The following is a 16,359-nucleotide window of genomic DNA, read 5'->3' as shown; positions in this document are numbered from 1 at the left end:
GTATTCAGAGGGGGTTTACCATTGCCTTCCTCTGAGGCTGAGAGGCAGTGACTGGCCCAAGGTCACCCAGTGCGCTTCATGGCTGTGTGGGGATTTGAATCCTGGTCTCCCAGGTTGCAGTCCAACACCTTAACCACTACACCACACTGGCTCTCTTGCAGTGTGTCATAGGGATGAGAAAATCTGTCAATTTTGGTTCCCTCAGTTTCTCATTTTTCCAATCTTAAATTCCGTTCTCCACATTTCTGTAGCAATTTGTGAATTTTTTAATTTAAAACATCCTCATGAAAATTCTCCAGCATTTTACTGTGAATTTTTCCTAATAAACACATTTTATAGGCAGTTTTGACCAATGTACACATTTTTGCAAGCTATTTCTTGTCATGCAATGCATCATCATTGTATGTTATTTTCACTCATATATTCATTTTTATGCATATTTTTATTTCCCCCACATATGCATTTTTGTAAACGTTGGTTGATTGCCTAACTGCACTGTAAAACACAAATAAGTGCGAATTTTAAAAGATGGCTGTGTTTTGATTCGCATATTGTTTCAGAAAGTGTGAATTTGATAGATTCGGCTTGACATGCGAACTGAATCGATTTTCTCACCCATCCTGAGTGTGTCATTCATGTGCTGGCTGTCACAAACATGGCAAAGACAGGAGAAACAATCAGATCTAGGTGGCAATCTGAATGGGCCATCACGTGGAAGCAGACATCATGGAGAGCAATTTAATGAAGCCTCCACACAGCTACCCCCTCTCTTCTGAATATTAATCAAGGCAAAGTTAAGGTGTAGATCTAAGTTCAGGGAGCAGAGGGAAGAAGATTTTGTAACTGGAGGAACAGACAGTATTATTTGGACCCAGTGAGGATCCCCCACTGCCTGCCAAAAATGATTTCCATATATGTCCTTCTTAACACAACACACTATTAACTTAAAGAATCCACTGCAGCAAGAAATGGTGATGACCACTGGATTAGTTGGGTTTATAAAAGGATTGGATGACTCCTTGAAGAATAGGTCTATGAATAGATCTTAGCCATGACACCTAATGTATTCTCTGTGTTTCAAGGCAGAGCACATTCCAGTGTTCAGGCTGTGAGTGCCACTGCTTATATAACCAAACCAGCAGCACCCATGCACAAAAGGGACATATCACTGGGGATGGCAGAATGCTGAGATTGACAGGAGTAAAAATAAATAAAATAGAAAAATTAAGGGGGGAAACTAAGAGAGTGGGCATAAAAATAACCCAGTGAGGACTAAACATGTTCAAGAGGCATGGAATACTGATTGATTGTCTCAGAAGGGCCAATGGAATGGAGTGACTTGGCTCCTTAATGAGATGCAGTCCACACAGCAACATTTTGTTCCTCTGAATAGAAGTTATGGGGGGATAACAGGAAGGAGCGTTGCTTTCATGCTCTCTTCAGGGGCTTCATAGAGGCCTCTGACTTTGAAATCAAAATGCTGGACGACGGACCACTGATCCAATCCAGTAGGGCTATTTTTAAATACTTACATACTAGAGTTGTTGATGCCTGATCCTATCACAGTGCACTTTTTTCAGTACCAGAGCTCTTTACCTCTCTAATTTTATAGTTGATTTATGAAAGCTAATAACCTTGGGCTTCTATATAAATTTACAATGACTCTCTAAGACCATTCTCTAGCCATTAAACACACTTCCGAGCATTTCCAAGTTTAATAATGCTTAGTACATGTTCATCAAGGGCAGCTTCATTAAAGTCAATGGAGCTGGGGCTTTCCTTGTACACAATTTTCACATTAAGGAAGAATGCTAAATTAGCCAGAACAGTCATTTCTGAATTCCATAATGGCAAAAGGATTTGGGAGTTGCTTTGAATGTTGCAGAGGTATTATAAGTTAGTCTTGCTGAAAATAAACACTTGTATCCTATGGGGCCTGTGGTTCTGAGACGGTGCAAAAGGGTAAAAAGTATGCCCATTTTCTTAAAAAAGCAAAGAGATTTATACATCCAGAATGAGCAGATTGCCGAGTTGTCACTCACACACTGTCAGATTTCTGGAACCAGAACAAACAGTAAGGGGTGGATGGATTGCTTCACAACATAAACTGTTTCAGTACGTTGCTTCTGAAATAATAATTAGACTGCTTTAAGACAGCTTTAAAAGGTGATTAGAAAAAATCATAAAGAAAAGGCTGTCAGTGGCTGCTAGTTATGATGGTTATATGCTATACGCTACCTCCAGGATCTCAGGCAGCATGTCCCTGAATACCAGTTACTGGGGAACACAAGCAGCCAGAGAGTGTTGTTGTGCTCAAGTCCTGCTTGTGTGCTTCCCATTGGTGTCTGGTCACTGTGGGAAATAGCATGCAGAACTAGAATCACAGAATCATAGAGTTGGAAGGGTCCTATAAGGCTATCAAGTCCAACCTCTTGCTCAATGCAGGAATCCAAATTAAAGCATACCTGACAGGTGGCTGTCCAGCTGCATCTTGAAGGCCTCCAGTGTTGGAGAGCCCACCACTTCCCTAGGTCATTGGTTCCGTTGTCGTACTGCTCTAACAATTAGGAAGTTTTTCCTGGTGTTCAGTCAAAATCTGGCTTCCTGCAACTTGAGCCCAGATGGGTTTTTGGTAGGGGGGTTCTTCTTCTTCAAATTTATATCTCACCCTTCCTCCCAAAAGGAGCCCAGGGCGGCAAACAAGTGATAAAAGATTAAAAACATCTTAAAAACAATTCCAATACAGATGAAGACTGAGAAAAGTCTCTTGTACTCTGATGATGATGAGTCAAGTGAAAACAGCGGGAAGGACATTAGAGATTTACAAAAATATGCATGTTGTGGAGAAAGAAAGTCGAGAGATTTTCTTCCTGCCTCTCTTATTATTTATTTATTTATTTGATTTATATCCCGTTCTTCCTCCCAGTAGGAGCCTAGGGCGCAATCATACTAGATCGTTATACTGGGATCATTATACTAGATCCCAGTGTCATCCAATAAACCAGAATGGTGGGAGACTGAAGACAGACGAAAGGAAGGACTTCATAGAGTGAATAGCTAAACTATGACATTTACTTCCACACAATGTGGTACTGGCTACTAACTTGAGTTCTTACGATGAGAACAGCTACGTTTCATTCCACCCTTCCTCCAAGTAGCTCAGGGCATCATATGGAATTCACCATCACTCTGTTCTCCCAAAAACACCGTCAAGCTGGATGGCCCATAGCCATCCAGTGAGACTCTAATATTTTAAACCAGGACTGTGTGCACACCACACATTTAAACAACTCCCCCCAAATAATCCTGGGAACTGCAGTCTGTAAAGGGTGCTGGGAATGGTAGCTCTGTGAGTAGTAAACTACAGTTCCCAGAATGCTTTGGGGGGCATGTTCTTTAAATGGATGGAGTATAAGCAGCCCAGGCTTCCACACTGCAGCACACTGCCTCTGTATCTAGCTTTGGCCCGTCTATGATCTCTAGTATAGATCAATATGGCAACTGTTTTCCTTTCTCTTCTGTCTCCCCGGACATCCCTTGTGCATTCTTGCTCCTTTTACCCCAAACACCATCATCTGGCTTTATGCCCCAAATACCATCATCTTCCGTTCTCCTCTCATCCTCTCCCCCATATGTAATAAACGTATAGTATGAAACCTGGTCCAAAAATAACTGGTGCCTCTTCTACATTTTCAAATTCAGCAAACACCAATGAAATTATGAGTTGCCAGCTAGGAAGCTGCTACAGATCCAGGTGACAAGGCAAGAAAAAGTAAAGTTTCAGATCAGGCATCTGAAAACTGCAAATACCAAGCTCCACCGGTCACTGAGCATTTGTCCAGCTCTGCAGCTGAGAGATAAGGAAGAACGTTCTTAGAAGCTGAGCTGGAGGGAAGTGGCTAGAATGGATTTCCTCCCTGCAATGCATTTCCTTCCTAAAACAACCTGAGACAGAATGCTTTGTCTTGTCAGTTGTGAAAAAGCAGCAGCAGCGGCAGCAGCATATATTCACATTCACATCACAAAGAGAAAGCAGACACGAGCTTTCTGCAGGGCTGCCACGAATCATAAAGTTCCACAACTGAGTTGAAACTGAGCACCACAGAAATAAGTTATGATGGAAGTGCATCGGCTACAAATCATTGTAAATATAACTCTTGCTCCAAGCTAAATAGGCCTCTTGCATTCAGTAGCCCCAACATGATCACCTTGGCGCATATGTGTGGCCAGCACCAGGCTCATAGCCCAGTTGAGAGTGTGTGGAGTGGCCATTTTTATGTATTGGCACATCTATGCGGGTAGTGTTTCTATGGATAATCAAATTTTCACAATGGCTGTGGTTTGAAAAGGGTCATTACCATCAAGAAACCAAGGGCTGTAGATGCAAACCATGCAGATGCAACAATTCATATAGCTCCATCTTCCAGATGGACTGTTAGATGGCTAGGAGTCATATACAATGGCTGCAAGTATTCTAGTGGCAATTGCTTGTGTGAGATTTTTGATTGGTCCTAATTAAAGGCCAATGTGCTTCCTTAATTGCTTCCTCCAAAAGTATGCAGAAAGGTTAAAACACTGGTATTGGAACCGACACTGCTTAAAGTGTTGGACCAGAAGCTCCAAAAATACTTGATAGTGTTCTAAAGCTGTTGATGTGTTTGGTAAAACCAAAAAGAGTTCTTATCACTTTGAATTTGATTTGAAATTGGCAACTGAGCTGCATCTACAAGCTGTGGGCAAGACACTGTGTGTCTGGCTACGGGTGTCAAATCAAGTCTGTTTCACATATTACATTTTGAACTTTTGTAAAATGGTGGGGAATCCTAGTCAAACACAGCCTTCTGTGCGTATCTCTGTGTTAGTACACAGTGCCTCTAAAAGTAGGTGCTTTTCTAAAGATATAAAATGGAAAGCAGCCTTTGTATAATACTTATGTATTTCATAGCATAGTTCACCTTTATGGAAATTAACTATGATTAATTCAAACTCTGTCTGATGGATTGGAATGTATGATTTGGAAGAAATAGTTATGATGTCAGTGACAGGGACAGAAAAAGATTTATCCTCATATGGGGACTGACCAAAGAAATGGGAAGAGCTAGGCATCAGAGAAACTTGCTGAAGGTAATATTATAAACTGAGGTGTATTGGCTGTTGGTCAATATAACAATAAAAATATAAAATGTTATGTAAAAAAAATCCGTATTATACCATCACATCACCCAGTAAACAAATATATAACACAGAATTCAATCTCTTTTAGGGATGGATGCATCTCTGAGTTTTAGTTTCTTTCTACATCTCACTTTTCCAATCTCAAGTTCAATTTGCCACATTTTGACATTAGGTTGTGATTTTTTTTAAAAAAAGTAATCACAAAAGTTTGTCAGTATTTTAGTTCCCATTTCTCCTAATATACACACTTTTTATTGGCACTTTTACCTAATAAAATCATTCTTACAAGCAATATTCCCTAATACAATGTACAGTTTTCTTTGGGTTGAAGGGCTGGACTATAGAATTCAGAAGTATGAACTGAGGGTAGCTGTAGCTGTGTTTCAGTCTGTGTATCGTTTTGGAAAGTGCAAATTAGATAGGTTCAGAAGTGTCTTTCTCCCCATTCCTAATATCTTTACAAGTCAGTATGTGTTGTGCAATATGTATGGGAATATTTTTGTTATACATTGTGCTGATCATCTAAAATCTAGCCCTTTAAAAATTGGCAGCAGAGTTAACAGCTGTTCTAGGAACACTGGTTTGCAATCCCTACTGGCTTGTTTAAACACCAGAAATCGCAGAACCAGACTCAGGTATGTGAAATCCTTCATCAAATATTAGCCATTGCACATTGCCCTAGCAGAGATACGTGGATTTAAGCCAAAATGTGAATCTGACCTAAATTTCTTATAAGCATTTGGCTTAACTTTAGCAACCACTTGTCTGACTTCCTGCAAAGATATGTTTTCAGAGAGATGTATCAGGCAGGAAGCAGAAGGGGAAAATAAGACAGATCAAAAATAAAAATAAAGGGAGAACATTGCAAAAACAGTCATAGCAAAAGAAAGACATGTGGAGACTGGGAATTGTGGGTCTGAATAAAGGTGAACAAAGCAAAGCTCCACTATTTTACATCAGACATTTGTTTGCATTCTGAATCCTGCTTTGAAATTTTCATGCACTGGCTAGACTGTAGTTTGGTTACCACTTGACTTGTAGAAGAAAGCAATGTGTACGTAGCATAAGAATAATATTCAACAAGTATACTTGCTTTTGAGAAAGTGCTATCTAATTTTACATTTATGCTGGCACACCGCACTGAGAAAATCTTTTTTTTAATGGAGCCTGTAACACATTCACCAACTTTCCCTGATCCATATTCAACACATGGCTATGATGTCTTTTGATCTCTTCTCATAGTTTCTCTCCTTATAGCAAACAAATGAAATGGCAGCTAAAAAAACCGAGAGCCGTCCCCTCACCTCTACCATACCTGGACTCGTGAGTGCACCAAGGGCACCAGTTGTTGTGGAGAGAGGATTTGCATTGGTGGTGGTAGCTGAGGTCTGGGCGGCGGCTGCTGCGGCTGCTAGCGTCGCCAAATTCTGTAGCTGTAAAGCATTCATTCCTGTGGAGAGAACAGAAAGGAACTGCAGCCGTGAGGTGGTTTACAAAATACAAATCAAGTTTTAGTTTTACGTGACTATAGCTTGGAGTCTCCACCCTAACCCTAGGGCCTCTCCAGACATCCTTTTTATTGTGTATTCATTACGATCTGTGCTCATGATGCTATTGGGGTGGTCACACATGGTCCCACTTGCATTATTGTTTTGCTCCTGCTGATGTTTTGGGACAGTCACACTCCTTCGTTTCCAGTCAGTGCATATCTTGTAACTTCCTGCTGAAATTCTGTTAACTTTTTATACCACAAATGTTTCAGTTTATTTTTTGCTCCTTTTGTTGCACTATAGCCCCTCTGGACAGCAATAACGTGGGTAGCACCGGGGAAGCATTGCAGAGCGAACGAAAGCAGAATAAATCCATCATTAACGCACTATTATTGTGTTAAGAATATGTTGCAGAATAAGCCCGCAATGAAGCACCAGTCTGGAAGCTGTTATTCTTGGACGGAAAAAAGAGGGTATAACCAAACAGTTCATCACACTGAGATTCATCTGTGACACATCATCTGTCACTCTGTGCCCATAAGGAACTGCATTCTGTTGAGCTGTTGGTCCATCTAATCTAGTATTCTGTATGCTGCCCAGAGTAGCTTTCTAAGCTTTGAGGCAGACATTTTTCTCAGTCTTGCTAGCTGAGATTTATTGAACTAGAGACAACAGGGATTCAACTCATGTCTCCCCAGCTATGGTCCTTCTCCCCATTAAAGATGCAGAAGCAACCCTCTTTGGGTGGCTCAGAGCAGCTTGTCAAAGTGTGCATCAAATAACACCGTAGCATAATGGTGTCATATCAGAAGTCTAGTAAGCTTGATGATTAAACAAGTCCAGTTCTAACAATGTTTCTCTCCTTACATTTTCCACTCCTAAAAATAAAAACAAAATAAGTCAGTTGCACACTTTTTGTTGTGAACTAAATGAGAGCCAGCCCTATCAGCACACTAATGGATCAGCGTGGCACTATCTATTGTGACAGTTTGCCAAGAGCAGTCCTGGATGGGGGACTCCGCTTGCAAACAGAATGACCAGAAACATTCTGGTCACATGTTTAGAAATGACTTGGGCACTGGGGGGAGCCAAAGACTTTCAGTCATATTTTGTGATCATATTAAGTGATAAACTTAATAGGAACCTGCAGGGGGGAAAAAAACCCACCAACTGCTAGAGGTGCAAACCACCGACACCATTGCATTTTAAATACCTGAAAAATAATGGCTGTCCTCCTTTACAGGAGCTGAGATGATGCCAAATCATAATAACCTGGGGGGAAATGTCCTGGAAGTTTTTAAATGTGATTCTATAACCAGATTGTGAAAAGAACTTGGCAGCAAACAAGTTGTGACCATTCTCAGTGAGACTTGGCTTTAGTTCAGTGTGAAGATCTAGCAGATGCTGCTACGGACCTAATATAGTTGAAGTCTTGGAAGCAGGACACCTGAAGGACTACTTGTCTCCACGTGTGCCTGCCCAGATGGCAAGATCTTCAACAAAGACCTTTCCTTGCATAGTTTCCCAGGGTGGTTACTATGGAAGAAATCTTACTTGATTGGTGAATGCTGTCATGAGTGAGGTTGTGATACCTTGAATGATGCTACCTGTTAGCAGTTAAAACATGAAGACCCACCCAATAATCACGCTACATCAGAAAAAACAACAGTCCCTTCTGTGACATAGACCCAGACATCTTGAACCTAAAGCTCCAACAAAGGAGTCTACAAGATCCCAGTACTATCAGCTCATACCAGTACATAATCCAGATAAGACTCCTGACTGTGGAGAAAAAAGTGGTCATTGTATATGACTGAAATCCAGAGCCAATTAAAGAAGGAGGAGGAGAATGAAACCACCATTTTAGGAACATAGGAAGCTACCTTAGACCGATTGGTTTATCTGATTGTCTGCACTGCCTGACAGTGGCTCTGCAAGACTTCAGGCCTATCTGGAGATGCCAGGGATTGAACCTGGATCTATACTGAAAGCCATGTGTTCTGCCACCAGGCTAATATCCAAAGCAACCCTTGAAATGGCCAGCACTGTACTTTTGTGGGCTGAACATTCTGTCTGTCTCCATTCCTGAATCCCGTACTTTTCACATTGCGCAGGGTGGTTGTCGTCGTCGTCTCCTCTCCCTTACATCCCACAGCAGAATCGGACATAAAATAATTCGATCATTCCCCCCCCCCTTGAAACCGTTGAACATTCCACAGACACAACACTCTCTGAAGAAATGCAAATCACTTAAACTCTAAAACACAGCCTGACAGGCATAGTGGCATTAAAAAGCACACATGCCCCCACCCTGAAAAATTCCGCCTTCTGGGAATAAGCTGCTGGAAACTAAATAACTCTTAATCTTTATGATGGGAGAAAAACGTTGTGAATAAAAGTGGAATTTAACTCTACGTTCAGTAATCTGTATATACCAAATTCGGCTCATGTTATGGACAGCAAGAATCCCAACTTTGATTTTGCTGCTTGGCAGATTAAAAATACAATTAAATTATGTTCATAACAGATGCACAATATGCCTGCTTGAAATGTAATAATTTTTTTTTAAAACAACAACATATTTATAAGGAGAGGGGCCATGAAAATTTAATTTAATGTTCACCTTAGGTAATTTCATGTCTTATTGTTCAGAGCAATTACCATAAATCTACATATCAATAAGCAAGAACAGATGTCAGTTGTTACAGCCGCTTGCCAATCAGGCCTGTTAAAAACTGGCAGATGGATCGTTGCAGAACCTTCTCATACGGCCTATTAGCACATTCACAGGAAACCCATGTACTATATCACTGCAGTCACTTATGCAGCCCTGTTAAAACACAAGTAAAATAGGAGATGTGATTTTTTTAATTTCACAACTTGGGTTGCAAAGCCTGCAGGGCTAACTTTCTTACAATGAGGCCACTTGCCCTTCTTTTAAACCACTAGTCCCCAGAGATTACTACCATGTGCTATTGCCCAGTCACTGGCTGGGACAGCATATAGTCTGGCAACAGACAATTTCTCACATCATTTTCATGATGTCTTTTTAATTAGTTTTCTTAAATATGTATGTATATACTGCCTTCAAGTCGATTCCGACTTATGGCGACCCTATGAATAGGGTTTTCATGAGGCTGAGAGGCAGTGACTGGCCCAAGGTTACCCAGTGAGCTTCATGGCTATGTGGGGATTCGAAACCTGGTCTCCCAGGTCGTAGTCCAACACCTTAACCACTACACCACACTGGCTCTTTTCTTAAATGCATTTCATTATTATTTTAAAGGGAGGGAAAGAAAATAATCAATATTGCTTTAATTTTTCCAATGGACCTGTTCCTATTTAAGTCTCTCCTCCTTTGGAAAATAATATAAAAATTCACAAAAAGAGGAAAAAAATATGAGATGATAAGTATAATATTAATTGTTTTGGCAGGACAAACCTTTCATCCCTTTAGAAACTCTTTCTTAATAATATCTGAATTTCACATTGAGCTTTAGAGTGTTCATACTTCAGTCTTGGAAACCCAACCTAAAGTAGACACTTCCAATGTCTTCTGATATCACCCCCCCAAAAAAGAATGAAATTCGAAAGGAATCCATAGTTTCTCTGTCAGCACAGTATTAGATCTTTGCATGAAATGAGAGATCATCCCAAGAACCCACTTTGAGTGTGCAATTATGTGGTTAGTGCCAAACGTTTCTGATGTGGTAAAGACGTATCTGAAATCATCACTGGACCCTGACAAATATTTATAGCATTTGGAAGCTTGATCTGATGATCCCATCTTGGGACACTGGAGCTCTGGATCTTGTAGCAACTTCTAAGCATATTGTCATTGGAATTCATCATACAAGTGGATGGCCAACAATGGAGCTTAATGACTCTCAATGGTCAGTAAGCAGAAATGACCAAGAAATAGATCTTTCCAAGACCTCAGATTGCCAAAAACTGGGAGAGAAACATAGGGACTCTCTTGACTAGCTGATGATTGAGATAATGAAATATAAAACAAATGAAAATTAACTTTAAAAAGTGTATAAAACATGCAGATAATGCATACAAAACATACAGTTAAAATAAGGCAACTCCTATCCTGGGCCATTAAATTCTTGTTTGAACTAAAATGTAATGAGTGATTTCCAGAAGACACCTGGGTTCTGATTTTGATGAGTCTCCCGGGGAACACAATTCAAGTGATGGGAAGAACCTACTTCAAATGCTTTTATGCCATCAACATTCAGGCTTTATATAGAGAGAGTGTTGGGTCTTCAGCTGGTTGGGTCTTCAGCTGGTCTTCATAATGTTGGGTCTTCAGAGTGCTGGACTCAGAAGAGGGTTGTGCCTTAACTCAGGGGTGGGCAGACTGCAGGCTTCTCAGATCTACTTTGCTCTTTTTAACTAGAACCGTAAGATCTGCCAACCACAGCCAGTTGCAAAAGACAGACTTAAATAACAGGATACCTCTGACCATATTCTGAATCTGGGGATTTGTTTTCAGCACCAGAACTGAGCTCACAGTACTTTCACACAATAATCTACTCCTGTTTGCCCCAAGCATTAATCATTTCAGCCTAATTTGGGTAGGAAAAGTCATTTTGTTGTTGCTGTTGTTAAACAGCTGGGAGTCAGAAAGCCTTGCAAATCTACTCCTAACTACCACCCGAAGATCTAAGAGTAGATTCCAGTCTACCTTTTGCACATCCTTGCCTTAACCTAAAATGAGTTGCACCATTTCCTTTCATTTGTGTCAGGCAGTGAAAGAGACAGAGACAGAGAGAGAGAACTGAGCTAGAGAATGAGAAGAAGAGTAAAGGAGAAGAGAATATTCTTGAAAAAGAAAACAAAAGAGGGTTCCATATTGTAAGCTGATGTTAAGGATGTTTGGAAAAATGTATGTCAAGAGGCCACTCATAGGTAACTAGCAGAGACTGCACTAATATGTGGGAATAGGAAGAACCAGGCTCAAGCTGTTCCATCAATGAGCCATAATTCTGGCAACACAGTATGGCTGTACTTATATTGTACAGGAAAATATCTGAACACTGTTTCCTTCTTTGGTTTTTCCATTCTTCATTCATTCTGCAGGACTAACCAAAGCAGAACTTAACCAGCAGCCCTTAAAGCTCAAAGCCAGTTCTGACAAAATGCCAACTGTGAAAATGTTGTTTATCATATTAAGATATATTTTTGATGGGGGGGAACCCCCCCTGCTAGATTATGAGCGTAACATAATAGAAGCCGCAAGTGCTTGCCAACGGATCTGAGCCAGAGAAAATAACTCAGAGATATTGTCATCTGTGGGCCAATTTATATTGTCAGACAGCGGATTCTGCATTAGTCTCTGGTGCCAGTGCAATAATGGCATATTGTAAGGATGAAGCACACAGTGCCAACGGGGAGAAGCTCATCTCTTTTTCATAGGCAAACTTCAAGATCCATTCAAAAGCAAAACATTAATAAAAAAAAGGAGAGAAAAAAGAAAAAACACAAAGACGACGTATGGGTAGCTTAAGCCCTTTCTGGGTTGCGAGGCGGGAGAAAAGCGCTACTAATTTGCTGATTTAGTCAGAGCATAATTAAAAATAAACTACCGTGCCAATTTGATGACAATGGTGCTAAGGGAGGAGCTTGTGCTTTTGTGATAATTTTTTAATAAAAAAAATCAAACAGGGAGGGGCAAAACGGCTGTCAACAGTTTTGCACAACAGGCATAGTGTGCATCTGTGCATATTTTTGCCACCTTCTCTCGCATTGTGTTAAGTTAGGGGACCGGCATGGTAGGTCACCCAGCAGGAATGACCTTTTGTTAATCACGATACATCAGTTACTACAGGTACGCAGCTCACTACTGAGCAGCAGTCCAACTAAATGTCTTTCAAAGGCACTTTTAAACTTATTCTTTGTCTTTCCTGCTTTCTACAACTTTCTTCTACTTCTTCTCCAGCCCTGGATGATTAATACCTTCAAAACAAAACAAAACCTTGCTTTGTAATATTACAGGTTAAGGTTTATTCCTGAAATCAAAAAGGCCCTTAGTTTACGGTGATCATAAAAGAACGCCAATGCGCCTGCATCAAATATTTGCTACTTATTATCAAAATAATCCAGGAGATCACAATTTGAGATGAGCCAAGGACCATATTCAAATTTATAAAATTGTGATACAATAACAAAATAGGAAAGTGACTAAAGACAGAGAAAAATACAGAGCGGTTATAAGAAGTTGGGATTTTGTAACTCGATATATAAAGAAAGAATTACAAATCTCAGAAAAAGAAATAGATTTTTCTACTTGTAAGAAAAATAGAAAGTAAGAGAAAAGGGAAGCCAGTCTCCTAGTTGTGAAGCAAGTGCAGGTGATAAAGTTAATATCCAGTAGTAATATGTATGTATATTTAATATTTATTAATAATTTATTCAAATGTGGGTTTTTTTGTTTCCTTCCCAATGTTTGTAAGTACATAAATGTTAGCAACATTCCTTCAAATAATAAATTGTATCAGTCTGTATTGTGTATTCTATATTTCACTTTTTAATATGTATGATAAACTAAACTAAATGAGGGGAAAAAACAAAACGAAATAGTCCAGGAGATTATCATTAATGTGACTGCACAGAACACCTCGCAATGGAGATGAGAAATGGCGTTTCTCTGTTGGAATGCGGTTACCTATGCATTAAGAATTATAAAACTGCTAGAAGGGTGAGCAGGTCTCCAGCCACTAATAAACAGTTATCATGGACAACTGGCATGTGGCCAATGAAAGGAAAGTTAGGGCTATTCACACACTTCCTTTTTTAGGCATACACATAAATATACAGTTAAGATATTTAACATTTACTCCTAAAAAATATCAAGTATGAATGCAGCAAACGTGGATCATACAGATACACACGTCATGTATGAGTGTGGGCACTCTGTCAAACCCAACTTTGCCTACACATAGCATGTGACTTGCCCCTCGGGCCCAATTGGTAAAGTGAGAGGTGTAAGCATGCATGCTTAATTGCATATCCCATTTTGAACTAAGGCTGGAACCCTAAACATAACCGCTAGGAATTCCAGTTGAGCTCAGTTCTGAGTTGGGGGTGGAAGGATGTCAAATTTGGTTCTCTCAGTTTCTCATTTTTCCAAACCGAAATTCAGTTCTCCATATTTCTGCTGCAATTCCTCATTTAAAAAAAAAAATCCTCATGAAAATTCTCCAGCATTTGAGTGCAAATTTCGCCTACTAAACACATTTTTGTGTGCAGTTTTGACTAATGAACACATTTTTTGCAAGCGATTTCTCCTAATATAATGCATTTTGTATGTTATTTTCACTTATATTTTCTTTTTTATGCACACTCCCCCCTAATATATGCATTTTTTAATATATTGCTGCCCTGGGCTCCTGCTGGGAGGAAGGGCAGGATATAAATCAAATAATAAATAAATATTTTTTTTTGGTAAACATAGGTTGGATGGAGAACTGCACTGCAAAATTCCAATAAGTGAATTTCAAAGGCTGGCTGTGTTTCGGTTCTCATACTGTTTCAGAAAGTGCAAATTTGATAGAGTCGGCTTTAAATGTGAATTGTATCAAATGCCCCCCCCCCCGCATACCTAGTTCAGAGTAAACATGCCTGTGACTGGGCTTTAAGAATCCTTACCCGATAATTCCAACATTAAAGCTGGTCATGATTACTGGCAATGTTGCAGGCAACAAAGCACTCTGCACATGTTCTTATACATTATCTTCACAGGTTATGGGGCTTGATTCTTGGTTCAGAGTGAGCCTCTAGCAAACTGCATGCACAGCTTGAATTCTTCTGTTTCATGCCAATTCCTGAAAAGTTTCCTTCAATACTGACCTTCCTGCTTTTCTGCCCATGTATACTCTCCCATGGTAGAGCGCATGCATGTAGAAGATCCCAGGTTCAGTCTTTGGAATCTCCAGGTAGGACTGGGAGAAACTCCTGCCTCAAACCCTGGAGAGCTGCTGCTACTCAAAGTAGAGAATACTGAGCAAGATGGACTGCTAGTCTGACTCACCGTAAGGCAGCCTCCAGTGTTAATAATAAATAAATTATTTAATGCATTTATATACCTCTTAATCATTCGCATTTCTGAGAGGCGTACATAGAAATAAACCATAGAGAACAAAACAGTAAAAACTCATCATAAACTGGAAAAGAAACCTTCTTCCTTCTCCTCCTCCGCCTCCTCATCTCTCTAACACACTCTTATGAAAAATCATTCACTGCCAGGCAAGACTAACGTACGGGAAAGAACCCGTCGCAGAAGAACAGTTGAACAAAGACTCCTTCGCCATTTGTTGCGCCTGCCAAACGAGGAGCTGTCAGAAAAAGGCTGGCAAATCAGAAAACACAGGGATGAAAACCAAGGGTACTGCAATGACAAAGAGGAACAGAGAGATGGGTCAGAAATTTGGCCCACAAGAGAGATGACCCTGCCAAGGAGGGCCATTTGGGAGGAGATGCACTCTTCAGAGCCACTCTTTGGACAAGGAAGCACAAAAGTTGCATAGCATCAGTTGTGATGTTGTGATGCCAGTTGTGATCGTCGTGGTATCCCATGCCACTGGATCAAAGCCTTTTTCTGTCAAGATTGTGTGTTGATCGTTGTGCGCCGATCTCCCCACATAAAACAAATACACGCACAAGCATCTTCCAAACAAATCCATCTGGAAACCTGTGTCCTCACTGTGGGAGGCTGTGTGGATCCAGAATTGGCCTCCACAGTTACTTATGGACCCACTGTCAAAGACCTTATCTTGGAAGACAATCTTACTCGGCCATGAGTGATCGCCAATGATGAATGACAAGCCCTGCTGAGGAATGTCGATAATCTTATTAGGACTTTTGGAGGCTTCCTTAGGAGTTGTGTAATTTGGAGTAATTACGTTACAGCACTGGGTTCCGGCAGCCAAACCCCTTTTGACACAGTGGGGTGTTTCCAGAACATCTTGTAATATGGCCTGGTGGGTCTGCTGTTCAAAGAAGGAAAGAAAGGACAATCCATGGAGAAAGTCTAAGCCTTTGGGCCTGCTTAACACCATTCTTTGGATCCAGGCAATATCTTCTGAGATTTGTCAGTACTACCGAGTCAGGAGAATCTTGCCATGGAACTTCTCCCACTGAAGTCATGCAACAAGTGGCTTACTAGTTTACATGGCTCTGTTGGGGAGGATAAGTATATTATTGTCTGTTAATTAGCACAGCAATGGTGTTGCCAGATTTGGGGAAGCCCTGGGCAAGATGCCTTTGGGGGAGGGGCACACCTTTCTCATACTCCCCATGCTGTCCTGGTTGCTTGCTCCCCGCTGCTGCTTATCATCCAGGCATTGGGAAGAGAATGAAGAATCCCTTTTTCTTTCATTGGTGGACCTATTTGTTTACTTTCTGCTGCCTGGACAGTTGGAGCCAGTGTGCCCGACGAGCTCTGTAAGAACTGTTGAAAAATGATTTTGAACGACCTCCCTTCTTTCTCTTCCCTGCTAGTTGCTGCCACCTGCCTGCCTGATCACTCTCTACTCTTCCACACTGGAAGCTCTCTGTCTCTCTCCCTCTCCCTCGAGGCAGCGACAACAACCCCGCATCTTCACTTTTCCTTTACAAGAACGTTGTAGGGAGTGGGCTAGCTGCTGCTGAAACCAAATGCCAAACACTTGTGCCTAACCTCTTCAGT

At 40.7% G+C, this 16,359-nt stretch overlaps 1 protein-coding gene across 19 annotated transcripts in view; it reads right to left on the bottom strand.

Moving 5' to 3' along the window:
- Nucleotides 1-16,359, bottom strand: part of CELF2 (CUGBP Elav-like family member 2) — a 672,363-nt gene that overhangs the window by 42,872 nt on the left and 613,132 nt on the right. For all 19 annotated transcript variants that reach the window (XM_061638323.1, XM_061638322.1, XM_061638327.1 and 16 more), the window contains one exon: nt 6,491-6,625. In XM_061638323.1, coding sequence (XP_061494307.1) covers nt 6,491-6,625 — 135 coding nt within the window. The remainder of the gene's footprint in view (nt 1-6,490; nt 6,626-16,359) is intronic.

This window comes from Rhineura floridana, chromosome 8 (assembly GCF_030035675.1).
Source record: "Rhineura floridana isolate rRhiFlo1 chromosome 8, rRhiFlo1.hap2, whole genome shotgun sequence".
In the NCBI taxonomy this organism is placed as follows: Eukaryota; Metazoa; Chordata; class Lepidosauria; order Squamata; family Rhineuridae; genus Rhineura; species Rhineura floridana.
The sequence above is the reverse complement of the archived record's forward strand: the minus strand, read 5'-3'. Positions and strand labels throughout refer to the sequence as shown.